At 54.6% G+C, this 16,724-nt stretch overlaps 1 protein-coding gene across 2 annotated transcripts in view; it reads right to left on the bottom strand.

Moving 5' to 3' along the window:
• Positions 1-10,772: 10,772 nt before the first annotated feature.
• DHX35 (DEAH-box helicase 35) overlaps positions 10,773-16,724 on the bottom strand; it is a 65,731-nt gene continuing 59,779 nt past the window's right edge. The window contains exons 21-23 of one of the 2 annotated variants that reach the window (XM_029916940.1): positions 15,841-15,952; positions 15,471-15,555; positions 10,773-12,183 (exon numbers count right to left, since the gene is read on the bottom strand). In XM_029916940.1, coding sequence (XP_029772800.1) covers positions 12,065-12,183; positions 15,471-15,555; positions 15,841-15,952 — 316 coding nt within the window. In that variant the 3' untranslated portion in view covers positions 10,773-12,064. The remainder of the gene's footprint in view (positions 12,184-15,470; positions 15,556-15,840; positions 15,953-16,724) is intronic. The other variant, XM_029916941.1, reaches the window with a different exon arrangement.

Here is a 16,724-nt window from a genome sequence, read left to right as displayed (position 1 = left end):
CGAGCCGTGGCCTTGGCCTCCACCTCACGGCCCTGGCCCAGACGAACACAGCTCTGGGATCGGGCTGTAGCGCTGAGAACCATGACCTTGGGCAATGCTTCCTAGTAGGTGCGAGGCCTCCTGTTCCTGGGCGGAGACCCAGGCATTGTGGCCACTCAAGGCCGCAGAAAGGATGGTTGCAATGGACAGAAATCCAGACACAGGGTGGCCTTGGGTGGTTTCGACATCCCCCTGGACCTTCAGGTTGACTCTGGCACATCTGTTCCTCCTACCGGGTCCTCAGGTCCACAAGGACCCTGGAGGTAGAGCAGGGGTCTATGAGGATGGCCACCGCCTGGGGGCTGGCTTTACCCACCTCCGCGGCCTGCCCTGATCCCACTCGGAAGGTGCCTGGCCTGACAAGTGAGTAATTAGAACTCCTTAAAGTTTTGCTGGTATCATTTGATTTCTGTTGTTCATTATTATTATCGTAAACAGACCGGTAAACTGGGAAGATTCATGCCTTCCTTCAGGAGGTGGTCACGACTGAAGGACCTGGGGGTCATGTCCACCCTTAAGCAGAGTGGGCAGAACCAGGGACTGTCATGGGCCGTGCGGGGAGGCTCCCTCCATTCTGAGGCGCTCAGACCGGGACCAGGGCAGCGGGGAGGGTGCTTGGTGGGCGGGTGGCGGGCGTGTGCCCGATAGGTCGAGGGTCTGGTGGTCTCTGGGCACTAGCGGGCACGAAAGACCCAAAACCAGATAGGTTTGTCCTGACGGCGCAAACGCAGGGCGCCAGCGCCCCCTGCCGGCTGCTGTGCGCAGCACCGCCTCTGCCTAAGCTGAGCGCTCTCGCAACTCCCGCTAGGGCCGGGCTCCCCTAGGAGCACAGGCGAGGCTCTGTGCGCCCCCCGGGAGGTGCATCCTCCTTAGGCCAGGCCGTGGACTTTTGAGACTCAGTGTCCCTGAAACCTCGTCCTCGTCAGTGTCCCTGCCTTTCCTCGGGTCCATTTCCAATCCCACTATTACTCCGCATTGTGCCTGACACTGTGCAATTCCAAGTTGCAGTGTGCCAACTCCCTGCAGGCAAAATGCTTATTGCATAAACCATGGCTTTCCCATGAGAGTAAACGGGTCCAGCAGGTCCGAACTGAAGGAGCATGGAGAGACCAGATCAGTGTCACGCGCTTCCGCACCCCTGCAACCCCCTAGGATGCTTAGCCATACGAGGTGCAGGAGATCATTCTCCTGGGGAAACAGCACTACCAAGGTGGGTTCCATTTCCATCCAAGGTTTCAGAAGCCCATGGAGCCCGTCATGGCCCAGGTGTGATGTGGCAGACTGGCAAGATGTGCCGGGAGGTGCCTAACTATCCACCCAAGAATGCCGCAGATTCTGTGGGCCAGAAATTTGGACAGAGCACGGCGGGGATGGCTTGTCTCTGCTCCAGGATGCCTGGGGCTTCAGCTGAGCTCAGGTGATTCCAAGGGCTGTGGCCTGGACAGTTTGAGGCGGGGTGGGAGTGGGGGTCCCCTTCAAGAGGACATCTTCATGAGCATCCCGGCTCCAGACAAAGCTGGCTGAGGCTGGGCTCCACCGGGCTACTGGCCTGTGCAGCCAGCATCCGGCCTTGGGTAGTTGGCCTCCTGACACGTGAGCTGGATTTCACCTCCAGATTCAGGGTGTGGGTCCTTGTATCCCTGCTCCGGGGAAGATGGGTGAGGAAGGGTTCCCCAGGGGAATCCTGGGGGCCGTGAGGACAGTGCCAAGGGAAGGGGTGCTACAGGAGACATGCTCAAACACCATCACTGTTTGGATCAACTTTCTTTTCAAACTCAGGTCCTGAAACCACCTCCATTTTGCCCTCAAACTTTCTTCCTTTCTTTCTTCTTCCTTTTTTGTTTTTGTTTTGTTAGACCTTCCCCTCCTGAAGTGAGTCACCGAGAGTGAAACCCATGGACACAAATGGAGATGGTGAATGGGTTTTATTTTAGTTCGGCCGAATGTCCCCTCCCGAGTGTTGGCAAGTCCTCAGAAGAAAGTGCCGCTGATCTGAAGCTTAGGGGTTATATAGGTCAGAGCAAAGCAGAAACGGTCATTATTGAGGTAACTAATCATAGTTTATAGCATTACATGGGATTCAATCACATTCTAACACACAACTGTAAGATTTGGCAGAGATCTATCAATTTTACAGCTCTTTGTTTCAGGAGAAATTTGAGGTGACCAATCAATCATAGGTCTGAAGGGGAGGCGACGCAGGCGCACAGAAGCGAGAACTTTGCGGTTAAAGGGTGGGATCTTGCAACAGTGTCTTGAAAAACAAATTAACCTTTAAGATATAATTTATGGGTTACATTTTAGGGCTTCCAGAGCCCAAATGCCCAACCCTTACTTGTCCACCAGGAAGAGGGTTGGAGAGTGAAACAATGGTTGGTATTTTTCCATTAGGGTCAGCTTGACCTGAGGAGGGTCTTACAGTTTTTTGGTTGGTTGGGTGGGTGTTTTGTTTTCTTTCTTTCTTTCTTTTTTTAAGAGAGAGAGAGGCGGGGAGAGGGCGAGAGAGAGGATCTCAAGCAGGCTCCACACTGTCAGCGCAGAGCTCAATGTGGGGCTCAAACTCATGACTGTGAGAACATGAACTGACCTGAAATCAAGAGTCAGATGCTCAACTGACTGAGCCACACTGGTGCCCCTTGACCTCGAACTTTCTAATTGACTAAGTTCTCCTTTCCAGCTTATCTCTTAACTCAGGCAAAGGACCTTGTGGGCAAAGCATCCCCTGATGGGAACAGAAACTACCTCCTCAAGCAGTAAGGACTGCCCAGAGCCAGCAAGACGCTGCAGGACTGACCCCAGGACAATGATCAGCCTGACCTTCGCTGCCCACCTGCGTGTACCCACAAACCTTTGGCCCACATTTTCCTTACATAAACCTGGAAGTATTTTGGGCACTTTGCAGTCTTTGAGACATTAGTCCACTGTCTTCCTGGGGTCGCCCTCGCTGAAATAAATTCCTTTCTTGTTTCACCTCCATTCATTTCTCTGCCATCCCCTTCTGCACAGTCCATTGTCAGGCAGGTATGGACCGCACAGTCTCGGGAGTCACTACCACCATATGGCCAGCAGAGGGCGGTGCAGCCCCATTCTGTGCCTTCCAAAGCTGAGCAGCTGAGCAAGACTGACTCTACCACATGGAACTCACGGCCACACTGAGGACACCTCCATACCCATGGCTAAGGAAGGGGTGCAGCCTAAACGTGTGATCCTCTTCTATCAATGAGCACTTCAGGGACACGGGCGCTTGGCTGTGTTTGGCGCTGCATCTCCCAGAGGGTGGGATGCAAATGATCAAGAGAGTATTTGAATGTTGGGGTGTGCCTGTGTGTGTGCAGTTCTCTGATCTCAAAGTTTTTCTGGGTGTGTCAGATGTGAGTGTGTGTCTTATCATGTAGGGTCTGAGCCCGGGGGAGTAGGTTCAGGAGCAAACCTGGTGGATCGGAGTGTGTCTGTTCTGCTAACACCCACACGCCTTTGTTCACACTCTCTCCCAGGGAAGCCCCAGTGTCCCCAGGGCCAGGGAGGCCCCAGTTCAGGCCTCTGTGACGCCTCCAGACATATCCTTCTCCCCTGCTCATGGCCTGGCCACCTCTGTCCATCCCAGTCTTCCTGGGGTGCCCCCATATCTCTCACTTATTTATTCTTAAATTTATTTATTTTGAGAGAGAGTGAGCAAGCGAGCACACAGAGGGGGAGGGGCAGAAAGAGAGACAGAATCCCAAGCAGACTCCATTCTGTCAACATAGAGCCCGATGTGGGGCTCAAACTCACAAACTCTGGGATCATGACCCGAGCTGATATGAAGAGTCAGACACTTAACCAACTGTGCCACCCAGTTGCCCCCAGACGCTGGGGGACAGGACCTGAGATCACCCAGGATAGGTGTGGTGGGATTGGGCAGGGATCTGGTGGGACTGAGAGAGCGGAGACCCGGTCACCCAGGGGCCCCCAGCCCAGCACTACCTCAGCACCAGTGTGCACCTGAGCAAGTGAATCTCCTAAGTTACTATTATCAATTTACAGATAAGGAAACTGAGCTCAAGATAGAAACCGCATCCTGCCAGGGTCCCCACAGTTATCTTTCTGTGGGACTGGGGCTTAAACCCGGGTCTTCTCCAGACATGAATGATCCCGTTTATATGAAATTCTAGAAAAGGTAAAAGGAATTAATAGTGGGGGCACCTGGGTGGCTCAGTCTGTTAAGCATCTGACTCTTGGTTTCAGCTCAGGTCATGATCGTACAGTTGGTGGTATGGAGTCTGGAGCAGGGCTCTGTGGTGAAAGTGCAGAACCTGCACGGATTTCTCTCTCTCTCTCTCTCTCTCTCTCAAAATAATTTTTTTTTTAAAGTAATTCATAGTGATAGAAAGCAGAATAGTGATGCCTTAGGCTGGGGACTGGGGAAGGGAGCTGACCATGGAAGATGGCGGGCCGTGAGGAAGGTTTTTGGATGGAAATGTACTATACTTGATGTAGGTGGTCACTTGTGGTGCATGTTTGTCAAAGCTCATTGAACTCTCCAATTAAAAGGAGTGGACTCCTCATATGAAAATTCGACTTCAATAAAGGTTTCCGGCTGTTGCTCTTTAGACCCAGTCTTCTGACTCAGGGTTCAGGGCTCCTGTCCCCACTACTCGGGAGGCATCCAGTGGTGCTCAATGATGTGTGTCCTTGTGGCGAGAGTTCTCCCTGCACCGAGGGGCTGTCAGAGCCCCACCTGCACAGGAAGCAGAGCACTCAGGAGGCCACCAGGAGGCAGGACCTTTAATCCCAATTCCGGCTAAAATGATGCACTAACCAATTGGCAAACACCAAATGTAAAAATTTGCCTCCCTCGGAACCGACTCAGAACTGGGCCAGGCATCATCATGGTTCAGGAGAGCTGACCTTGATTTCTAAATCCCAGAACGGGACACCTTCCTGATCCCCGTCCCCCTGAAGCTAGGTTTCCATGACCCCACTCACCGCTGGGGCCCGTAAGTGTTCCAAAATCTGCCCTCCTTCTGGGTCTGCTGCCCAGGCTGGGAGGATTTCTGACACCCTGGCGCCAAGCAATAAAAAGTTTAGGGTAAGACTTAAATTTAATAGGTTCCCCAGCGGCCTCTTCCAGTTTGCAGGCTGCCTCCCTAACCTGGCCCAGATTCCTTCCTTCAGGGCAGCTCCTGGAACACCAGACACCACAATAAGGAGACGGGTCCTAAGTGACGAGCAAGCCAATAGCCAGGGGGGAGGAGCCACACCGCGGGGCGGCAAACGCAGCTGGAGTTTGCACCCTGCTTGGACGATAAAAGATCCTCAGAGCCCTGGCGGGTCCGGTTCTCTTTAGCCTCGCGTGATCCAGCCTGGCTCTGAGAGCAAGGAGGTTCTAGAAGCAGAGCCCCAAGAGCTGCGATGGGAGGGAGAGAGGTCCTGGGGGTTGAAAGCATAAATCCCATCTTTAGGATGCTGACCAGCATGAAGGCCTCAGTGAGGTCACCTGTCCTGTGAGCTCCGATCTCGGACACGTGGATGTCCTTCGCCCAGATAAATCCCATGAGCTACGATCCAGTCCAGCAGTCCCTGCGGAGTCTGGGAGGGACTTTTCCGGCAAATTCACTTGCCGCTTCCAACAAGGCCCACTGGGCTGCCTGCTTCTCACTCCTCAGTGATCATAGGCCTGTCATTGTTGCTGGCGTCTGGATGGCCCACCGGGCAGGGGTTGGAGGGTAAGAGTTATAAACAGGCATCGTGAGAGCCTGTGTCTGAGCAGAAACACGCTGCGATGAGGAACGTCAGCATGAAGACCTTCCGTGGTGTTCATCGGAACATCACATCCGGGATAGAAGTGGCTCGTGCAGGGATGAGCCTGGGAGGCCGGCCCCAGGCTCGCTGACACCAACCTCACATAACCCCTCCCTACCTGGGCCACAGGCAAACCTGTCTAAAAGCCTGAATAGGAAAGCAGAAGTGGCTTAAGATCCAGGTCTCTTGAAGAACACCTGAGGATGGGGCGCCTGGGTGGCTCAGTCGGTTGAGCAGCCGACTTCAGCTCAGGTCGTGATCTCACAGTTTGTGGGTTCGAGCCCCTGTGCTGACAGCTCAGAGCCTGGAGCCTGTCTTCAGATTCTGTATTCCCTCTCTCTCTGGCCCTCCCTTGCTCGTGCTGTCTCTGTCTCTCAAAAATAAATAAAAGAACACCTGAGGCTCCTTCTTCCATCCCGTCCTGTTTTATTGGTCAATTTCCTTTCGCCCCCACCCCTTCCTCCCATCCTCTTCCTGCAAACAGGTAACCCTTACAATGCACACCCATACTTTTGCAAACACTACATTGTTTCTTTTGCACATGATTTTTAGTGGCTGTAAATGATAGTGTCACATCTATTTTGTACTTTTTTCATTCAGCTACTCTTTGTTTTTTAATGTTTATTTTTGAGAGAGAGAGACAGAGTGTGAGCGGGGAAGGGCCAGAGACAGAGGAAGATACAGAATCTGAAGCAGGCTCCAGGCTCTAAGCTGTCAGCATAGAGCCCGATGTGAGGCTCGAACCCACGAACCGTAAGATCATGACCTGAGCCGAAGCTGGACGCTTAATCAACTGAGCCACTCAGGCACCTCACCACTCAGCTATTCTTGAGGTAGGTGTTGTATGCTGTGGCTTGAAACTGCTCTGCAGTACTCGGTAGTCGGCGTGATCCAGACTTTTCCCTAACCGTCCTCCCACTGATGGACTCATCCCTCCCCCTCACCCCCAAGACCACTACAGCCCCTCCGACCACACTGTCATCGGGTGAGCCTCCTCACGCATCCCTCCCTACTGACTCAGGTGATCACGGTGTTGGGAACATTGACCCAGACGCAGAATTTCCGGGCTGTGGGGCACGGTGGCGCCCCAGCACGGCCACACCACACTGCGCCGGGGTCCCCACATCTCCGCCGAAACTCGGCATTGCCCGCCTTTGTGCTTTTTACCAGTCTGACAGTGCAGAGCACTCATCATCGCTTTGGTTCAGATGACTGAGACATCTCTCCGTAGACTGGGTAGACTCTGGGGTCTGCTTTTATAAACCGTTCGTTCCCCTTCCCCATTTTTTCATTGGGGTTGTCTTCTGATTGCTGATTTGTGGGAGTTCCTTGTCTATTCTTGGCAGCTAATTCTTGGCTCGTTCTAACCACCACAAACCTCTCTCAGCTCCCACACCTACAGTTGGGCCTCTCGCCAACCATGAAGACAAATGAAGCAGACTAACATGTAACAGAAGGCAGGAAATGGAGGGGAAATGAAATAGAAAGCAAATTGTACAGGTGAGTTTAAAAAATAGTACTATTAAGGGGGTGCATGGGTGGTCAGTCAGCTGAGCGTCCGACTCTTGATGTCGGCTCAGGTCATGACCTGAGTTTCGGTTCATGAGTTTGAGCCCAGTGCAGCTCTATGCTGAGTACATGGCACCTGCCTGAGATTTTCTCTCTCTCTTGGCTGCTCCCCTGCTCACTCTCTCTCTCAAAATAGATGAACACTAAAAATAACTAGTAATAGGGGTGCCTGGGGGGCTCCATTGGTTAAGTGTCTTGGGTCATGATCTCACGGTTCGTGGGTTCCAGCCCCATTTAAATATTTAAATGACTATTAAAAATAATCAGTAATATTAAAATGAAAATAATGAAAAAAATTTACAGAATGAAAACAAAACCCTAACTAAATGAGATTTCCTTTTGTACCTAAAAGTACAAAATAAAAGTTAGAAACAAATGAAAAAGTATAAAAGGGATCAAGATAGTTATAGGACACCTGGCTGGCTCAGTAGGTGAAGCATCTGACCTCAGCTCAGGTCATGATCTCATGGTTCATGGGTTCAAGTCCCACACTGAGCTCTGTGCTGACAGCTCAGAGCCTGGAGCTGCTTCGGATTCTGTGTCTCCCTCTCTCTGCCCCTCCCCTGCTCATGTTCTCTCTCTCTCAAAAATAAAAATATTAAACATTAAAATATAGGCTAAGGTAAAAATACTTTTTTTCTTCTCTTTTTTTAATGTTTATTCATCTTTTGAGAGAGACAGAGACAGAGTGTGAGCAGGGGAGGGGCAGAAAGGGAGAAAGAATCCGAAGCAGCTCCAGGCTCTGAGCTGTCAGCACAGAGTCTGATACGGGGCTCCAACTCACAAAGGCACCCCAGAAGCCTCAAGGTATAAATCCTTCTGAGAAAAAGCATAAAAATGAAGCAGATCCCACACATCTGTATTCTTTTTCAAGTTTCATGGTCGAAAGGGAAACAGTGCAGACGTCAGAGCAGGAAGGAGCACGGGACAAAGCATCAGCACCGGTGGAAGCCAAGCAGCAGGCGCTAAGAGTAAACAGTAACAGCGGAACAGAACAGAAAGCAAGTGGGAAGGAAAGAAAAGGCTAAAATACACCAGCGGGGGCCAGACAGGGAAGCCGGCATCAGCCAACCCTGCCCTCAGGGCCCGTGGGGTGGAGGGGTGAGGGCGGGAGGCAGGGAGCCCTGGCTCCTTTGGGATCACGTAAGTGTTCATCCTATGAGTCCGCGGCCGCTGAAGAGGCCAGCCTGGCCCTCTGGGTTCAGGGCCCCTGCTCAGGCCATGGCTGAGGGACAGGCCGTGGGCAGCAGCAGTGCTGGCCTCTGCCCGGCCATGGAGACTCTGGGCACCACCACGCAGCACAGACTCCCTGGAGCACCTCCTGGCCTCCTTGACGTGCTCAGTGCCTTCAGCAGAACCCAGGACCGGGGGCAAGTGCCACACTGGGATCTCTGCGGAGTGAGGAGACGGCCTGTTTGAACAAGCTCACTACCACCCAAGAGCACAGGGTAACACCCCTGTGACCCACCAGATAGTAGAATGTCATCCTGGCTTGCCAGAGGGAGCCATGACCTTGAGGACCCGGGGACACACCGTCTCTAGAGCTGCAGGCTACAGCTACTCACCCAAAGTGGCCAGTGGCGTGGGAAATGATTGATTGGCTATTTCCAGTTTCGATGACAGAAAGATGAAACTGAAATGCAGAGTTCCACCGTCCTGTTTCAGCACGACTCTGAAGGCTGAGGAAGACTCAGATGAATCATGAGATGGGAAGAAATAGCTGATCTTATCTAAAGATGAGGTAAGGGATGCGGGGGCCGGGGCCCACTGACTTGAATCCTTCCAATTACATGAAGGGCATCTCGCAGTTGCTGCAAAGTTCAGCTGAAAGTCAGCCGCTCGCAGGCGGGCCGCCTCTCTGGGGGCTGTGCCGCCAGCTGCTGCTGTCACCAGCGGGCCCAGATCGGGTAGGCCCACAATCCTGGGGGCTCCCCGCCTTGCGGATTCCATCCGCCAGTTTTCATGTCTGTTCTGCATTCGTTTTTAATGGGGAGACTGATGTAAGATTGTTGGGACTTTTCCAAAGAACACGTTTCCAAACTACCATCTACTTATCGCCATCATTTTCTAAAAGAAGGAGCGTGTAGCACCAAATAAAAAAAAGAAGAAAAGACTAAAAGATCTCTTAGAGACTAACTCCAGCTTTTCGAAATGCACAGTAGTCCACGTCCCTCATTCTGGAAGGGCAGCCGGGAACAGTGTGGCGCCTGCACCACATGACCCCCTGAAGGGACCAGCCAGCCCATCGGCACTGGGCCCACAAGGCGCAGCTGAGAACAGGGCAGCGGGCCCGGGGAGTCTGACTGAAGGGCAGCACCCGGGCCACCGAGCACAAGCAGGGCGGGTCACAGGCTGCGCAGACATTGGGCACCGGTGGACGAGCGCAGAGCTGGGGCCAGTGCACGCGCCAAGACCTGGCCGTAGTGACACGTCAGGCTGGGACAGGCAGGGCGCGACTGAGCACCATCTCCGCTCACAAGGACGGGGCCGTGGGGAAGCCTCTGCTGGAGGTTGTCCTGGCCTCACCCGGCCACCGTGGGCTCTGCAGCCCCTCCCACCGGGGAGTTCTCGCTTGCCCGCCTGCCCGCCGGACCAGTCCCTTGTCACCAGCACACAGCCTGGTGCCCAAGCCTGTGCTGGTGTGAGCAGCACAGGGCTGGGCCCTGTGACAGCTCCGTCCCACCCTCGGGGAGACTGGCGACAGGAAAAGAGTCACCAGCAAAGAAAACCCCACCTCAGGCCTCCAGGACGCCACCACCTGCAGCATGCTGCCTGTACACCCTCCCCTCCACCCTCTCGCCTGAGCACCTGCCTTCAAAGGAAGACATGCAGGGCTGCAGAAGTTTCACTACAAACACCTGACATCCTCTGACGGGCCCGAGGGCACTGCTTGTCATGAAACTCCACAGGGACCGCCTTGAGATGCCAGGCAATCGGGCCATGGTGGCCATGGTCCCCACTCTCTCCACCAGGCCAGGACGCAGCTGGTGGACAGGCTACAGGCTTGTTCATACACAGGGCGGGGCCTTCAGCCGGGTCTGGCCTTCACTGCACCTCAGACCATGACGATCCCCCTCCACCAGGAACAGCCACCCTGCTGAGGGCCGCCCCGCGAGGTGGGGGCACAGGGGCGGATGTGCCCAGAGCCAGGCACCCAGGGAGAGGTGGCCAGTGCCGCCGTGCTCCACCCAGTCTGCGTGCACACTGCCCCAGCCCCGCCATCCATTCGCTCTCCCAGGTCCCCAGCCTCGCCCCAGAGAGCGTGGGGCCTGTGCCCTTTCTTCCTCCCACTTCTGCAGCAGCTTATTGCCACCAGCCCTGGTCCTAAATTCAGACTTTACCAACCTGTCTACAGAGAGATCCCAATCAGGAACTGGCAAAAATTAGTACCTCTTTAGGACTTTATTTAAACAACATCCCATGGTGTGCTCTAAGAAGCTCCTGAGGGCACACGACCACACTGACCTTGCTTTATGAGGCTCCCGTGTCCACAGGTCCTCACAGGCTTCTGTACGCCAGAGCATCGGGTTTCTCAGGGAATGTCAGCCCCTCTCTCAGAATTTACTGGACCATGTTTAAATACAGACCACCAGTACCATGGGTGGGAGAGAACATGTTTACTTTAGGTAGAAAGGTTTACTGTTATTAACAAGTTTTCACTATTATTTACATGTTTACAAAATGGAAATAAAAATGACATACGTATTTGGTGCCAAAAGTGGCACGTCCAAACTAAGATCAGTACAAAAATAAATTTCCAAGCTACATGTTTTTAAAATAAAGGTCACTGGATCAGTAAGGGGGAAACACCTGCATCGGCATGTGCTGAAACACAAACGCCATCACAGCAAAGCAGCCCTGGGGCAGCGCGGAGACCAGGGCCTGCTGGAGGGGCTGCCCCGGGGCTCTCACGGAGCCCAAGCAAACAAAAACCAAATACACAAGTTGTATTCCTGAGCTAGAGAAGCTTAGAGCCTCTAGACTGTTGTGGATTCCTGGACAGAGGGTTCCTGACGAGCTCACCGGTGCTCAGCTAGTGACTTCAGGACGCGGTGTCGAACGCGGACAGGAAGCTGAGCCCACTTGTGAAAGAGAAACCCTGTGCTAACAAAGGACAGTGCACACGAGTCCCGTCTGCGGATCCCCAAGCCCCGTACGTCTCCTGCGCATACGGACAGGGACGTGGCACAGAGGGAGAACAGAAGCTGCTCAGTGGGGAGCCCCTGCGCCCGCCAGACACGTGCCTCAGTGACACGGGCAGAAACCACAGTGCAGTCTCCTTTCTCCGTAGACGCGTGCTGGTCACACCTGGCAGGGACTTCACCGGTCAGCACACCTGTCCCCACCCAGGGGAAGCAAAGCCAGCCTGGCAACCCTCCTCCGGCCCGCACGGCGTTTCGGCCCTCGGTGGCTGGCCTTCCTCCTCCTTCCAGCTGGGCTGGAACTCTGTGCCTGCTGGAAGTGGCATGCTGGGTCAGCAAGGGTGCTGGGTGAGCAGGGAGCACGGCCCTGCCCGCTCCCCCTCGGCCTGGGTGCGGCGCAGCGGGGTGCCTGCCCATGCACAGACTCCCCCGAGGCCCAGCAAGGAACACGAACGCAGAGGGCAGTGGGAAGGAAGCGAGCGGGCTGCGGCCCACGTCAGAGCAGCGGAAAATTCCGTGTGAGCCGGGCCCGCTCACCACCAGGGCTGGGAGGCCACAGCGCGGAGGAAAGGACACCAGGGCCCCTGCGGCTGCGGCCGAGTTCTGCTCACTAGTCCTGGACCTTGGCCCTTTTGGCTTTGAGGGACAGGTGCTGCAAGAGAAAAAGAACACCAGAGTTAGGGGTGCTGCTCCAAGACCAGACTTCAACCTAACACCCACAGACATGACCAAAGCTGCCCTCTGACGCACACCTTCTCAGCAGACGCCATGCCCCTCAGGAAACAGTCTGCAGGGAAAAAGCCCAAGTGGCTGACCAGGGCAATGGGCCGGCTTCGGTGACACACAGCAGCCTCAGCCAGGGCTCTGCGGAAGGTGTCAACGGGACACGCCCTCCCTCTGCGGCAGCCCCTGGGACGGCGCTGCAGCCACGCCCTCTGTGCTCAGGTCACTTCACGTTCCCAGGAGTTTCTTGCAAGTGGTCAAGGAAAGGTATCCTCCCCTTAGGAACCGGAGAGCCATCACGTCACCAAGCACCTCCACACGCAGGTGTGTGCGCTCGGGGTGCGGACCCCCACGCAGCCCCCTGCAAGTGCATGTGCAGGGAAAGTGCACAGGAAAAGGACACCTTGTTTCCTTTCAGAAACACTGCTCCCTACCGGGATAACATAGGATGTATGACATCATCATGGGCATCAGATGACTGATTTAGGGATTCAGTCCGACTTGGTGCTCTAAAGTCAAGTCCAAAGTGCTGGAAATCGTAAAATATGCATTAAAGGCAGAGTATGCCAACATACGCTCTCACTAAAGGACCTCTGTTTACCAACCGAGGTCTCCCTGGAACCCCCTCAACAGTCATGACCGACCAGGGGGTTGGGCCTCACACCAGGAACTCCCGACCTGACTGCCAGGCCCCAGGACGCACGCTCAGCACCCGCACCCACGTGGGTTGAGGCGGCAGCACCACCGCTGAAGGATCTGAGGGCCCTGAAAGGATGCGGGGAGCAAGAGACCAACACCCGCCCCCCAAGTACAACGTACCAGCTGATGGAGCAAGTGGGACACAAGTCTAAATGAGCTGCAAGAAGTCACTTCCGAACCACCTAAGCTGGAGAAAGGACCCGAACAGGCTCTTGCAAAGGCCCCAGTTAGGAGGGTTTTCCCTATATCCCAAGGCCATCTCTGAGAATCAGGACCCATAATTTACAGACAAGAAAGTGAATCTCTGAACACTCTGTCCCCTCCAGCTGGGGCTTGTCTCTCTCCTCCCTGCACTGCACTCGGCGTGACCCCTCCGACTAACATGAGACACCCACAGCCTGAGCCTGGGAGTGAGGATGATGTCATCGTGCCTGTGGGACCATTTTTGGTGCTCGTTTCTGACAAGAATGTGGGCATAAACACAGCCGACTCTGGACTGTTTCCGGCCCTTACACAGGGTGAGAGGGACACTCTGAAAACAAAAGCACTGGAAAGTCACCAAAGGTGCCAGGAACAGAGCCGGGGTCATCTGTGGCTGGGGGGTGGCCCGGGGCACCATGCGCGTCCCACAAAGGAGCACCTGCCACACGTGGGCAGCCCCTGGACACCTGCAGCACTCTTGGAGAAATCAATTCATTCTGGGCAAGTTCACAGAGAAGGACCCCTGAACCGTCTGGGTAAGAAGGAGCCAAGGTTCTTGGGCGGGGGGGGGATTTTAGGGCCTTCGAGGTACAATGGAGGTGTGGCACCAGGAGGCCTGCAGAGGCCCAGGCATCTCTAAAGGTACTTATATCCTGGGCAGTGATCGATCAGAATGGACTCATGCCAGACACAGGCATCTGGAGAAGAGACCGGCACAGAAATCTGGGGTTGTCGTTTTCTTCAAACCTCTGTCTGCCCTTTAAGTTGGTGGGCCTCCACTGTGCTTTTGAGCGGAGAAGGGGAGACGACTCCGCCTCTAGGTTAGTTCTAGACTGTTCTCCCAGATGAACGGGTCAAGGCCGCTTCAGGCTCACCCCTCGGACCAGCCCTTCCCTGGCGCCCCGTTCCCGGCTCCCAGCCGGCGGCTCTCCCCACGATCCCCGGAATGCGGATCTCCGCTGTGCCCCCCGGACAGGTCCTGGGGGAGACGCTCTCTCTCTGCGGCGTGTTCTCATCAGCCCCACGGAGCACGGACGACACGCTGCGGATTCTTACCGGCGCCTGCGGCTGATCTCATTCCAGCCGAGGGACCTGTATGAGGACATGCGAGGAACTATACAGGCCTGAAACAGTCTTCATTTGACGGGATGAGACTTAAATACTATAAGAAATCTTATGTTTTCTATTTTTAGAATTTTAGAACAATCCCCCGACGGTGCTTGAGGGGAAGGGATGAGAAGAGGTTTCCGTTTATGCGGCCACAACTCAAATGCGTCCAGGAGTTGAGCAAGTGAATTAATAAACAAGCGAAGCAGGACTGTGGCCCCGTGACAGGGACAGTCACCGCGAGCAGCCACTCCTCACCCCTGCCGACTGCTGCCGCTCGGTCACGCCAGCCCGGTGCTGGCAGACTTCACATTTCTTCTAAGAGAAACTTGAAATCCACATTTGTTGTGACCTCTCCCAATTTTTAAATGCACCTGTCAGGGGCACCTGGGTGGCTCAGTCAGTTGAGTGTCCGACTTTGGCTCAGGTCATGATCTCATGGTTTGTGGGTTTGAGCCCTGCACTGGGCTCTGTGCTGACAGCTAGCTCAGAGCCTGGAGCCTGTCTTTGGAATCTGTGTCTCCCTCTCTCTTTGACCCTCCCCTCTCATGCTCTGTCTCACTCCATCTCCCAAAAAATAAATAAATGTAAAAAAATGGAAATAAACAAACAAATAAACAATAAATAAATGCACCCAGCAATCCAGATTCTGGGTAGAGAACACGGTGGTCCGGTCACAACCCTGGTGACGTAACAGGTTTTGGCTCTCCTTTCTGGGGTACATGGTGGCAAAACCGAACGAAGTGTCTGCAGCAACTGTTTTGGGACACTGGGCAACAGGCAGCAAGGCGGGGAAAGAGTGGGAGAAACCAAGCCAAACAAACTCAGACGAAGGACACGGGCAGAGGCGGCAGACTGCGCTCCAGCCACACCACTAACTGCGGGCCGTGGGCTCCACTGAGCGCTCCCTGGAGCTGCTCGGTGCACACCGAAGAGCGCGCGTCAAGGGAGTGGGTGAACTCGGGATTCCCTGTCGTCACACGGCCTCCCAGAGAGAGCCACCGCTCAATTCAAGACCTTACTAGGGGGATGTACGGTCTTCCCCACTCGCCCCAACGAACAGACCACCTCTCGGTGAAGATAAAGAAGACAAAACCCCGGCTCTCCCCCACGAGGCTCACTTCCCTGCACGGGGCTGTCACAGGAGCGGGGCAGGCGTTCCCGGTGACCCCGCGCAGCAGGGAGCCCGCTGGGCTGCGGCCTGCACACCTGTGTGTGCTCTCTGCGAGGCCGTCCTCATCAGACAGCGTCTGTGCCACTCCTTGTGAACACGGTCCAGAGCGGGACAGAACTTCTTTGGGAGAAAGAAAAGCAGAGGGAGAGAGGAAGAGCTGAAGATACACGTTCTCTTCCGGGTTGGAGGGATTATTTGTAGAGAAGAATTCCTAAATGGACTTCCCTGTGAGCAAACGGCTTTCACCCAGAACGGGGAAGAGACACGGCAGTGGCCTTTCCACCCCAGGTACTTCTGAGGGGGGACAGACAGGGTGCTAAGCGGGCATGGAGCACCCATGTGTCCGTAAACATAGAAGAGGCGGCTAACGGGTGGCTCCGAGGGACAGTCTCTATTCACCCGTACCGTTCCTTGCTGATAGAAGTGTGGAGCCAGCTCCAGCAGCCAGGCAGACTCGACGGCAGTCACGTCTCGCATGTAACACTTGGAGGTCTGTACGACTTCATTGTAGATGACCCTGCAGCCAGGAGAGAACAGGAATTTCCGGCATCTCACGAGGAGGGTCGAGAACCACAGCACTGGGGGCAGCGAGTTCCCTGCCCCTCATCAGGTCCCCATCCTGTGTGCCAGGGGGACACTAATGGATGCCCGCGTGCTGCCCCCTCGCACCCCAGGACCCGAGGGCTGGGTAACAGTGTGTCCACTTTACAGGGAGACTCAGTCTGACGTGACTTATCGCACAGGACCTTTCTGGATTCTCTGCGTTTACAGAACTCTCAACAGAGCACCCAACTCCTCAGGAGAAATAGAAGTCAAGGCTTGCCTGATTCTGAAAGGGGATGGAAATTAACTGCAAAGAGACACAGGGTGGTTTTTAGAGATGAAAACATGCTCTGTCTTATTTGGAGTGTGGCCTACATGGGTGTGGACAGGTGTCAACATGCTCACTGTGCATAAACTACACCTCTGCTTAAGGGGAAAAGCGGGATGGGGGTTGGCCTGAGGCTGAGGCAAAAGACACCAAAGAACCAAGAAGATCATTTCAAATCCCCAGACTTTAGAATGCATTTTTAGATAGCTATTAGTTTCTGAGGCACCAGAACTGCTGGCACAGGGGCCCCTAACAACTATAAACACCCGGCCACACTGCCACTGTGCACCCTTTGAGGTCAGCAAGTAATCAGCTGTTGAGGGTCAGATGCAGTGGAAGGGGGTCCCGCTGCAGGGGCAGGAGGGAAGGTGCTTCCTCCACCCCCACGACCCCCCCTCAAGGTTACAGGGCTGCCTCA

This window comes from Suricata suricatta, chromosome 12 (genome assembly GCF_006229205.1).
Source record: "Suricata suricatta isolate VVHF042 chromosome 12, meerkat_22Aug2017_6uvM2_HiC, whole genome shotgun sequence".
In the NCBI taxonomy this organism is placed as follows: Eukaryota; Metazoa; Chordata; class Mammalia; order Carnivora; family Herpestidae; genus Suricata; species Suricata suricatta.
This window is presented reverse-complemented; position numbering and strand designations above follow the sequence as displayed.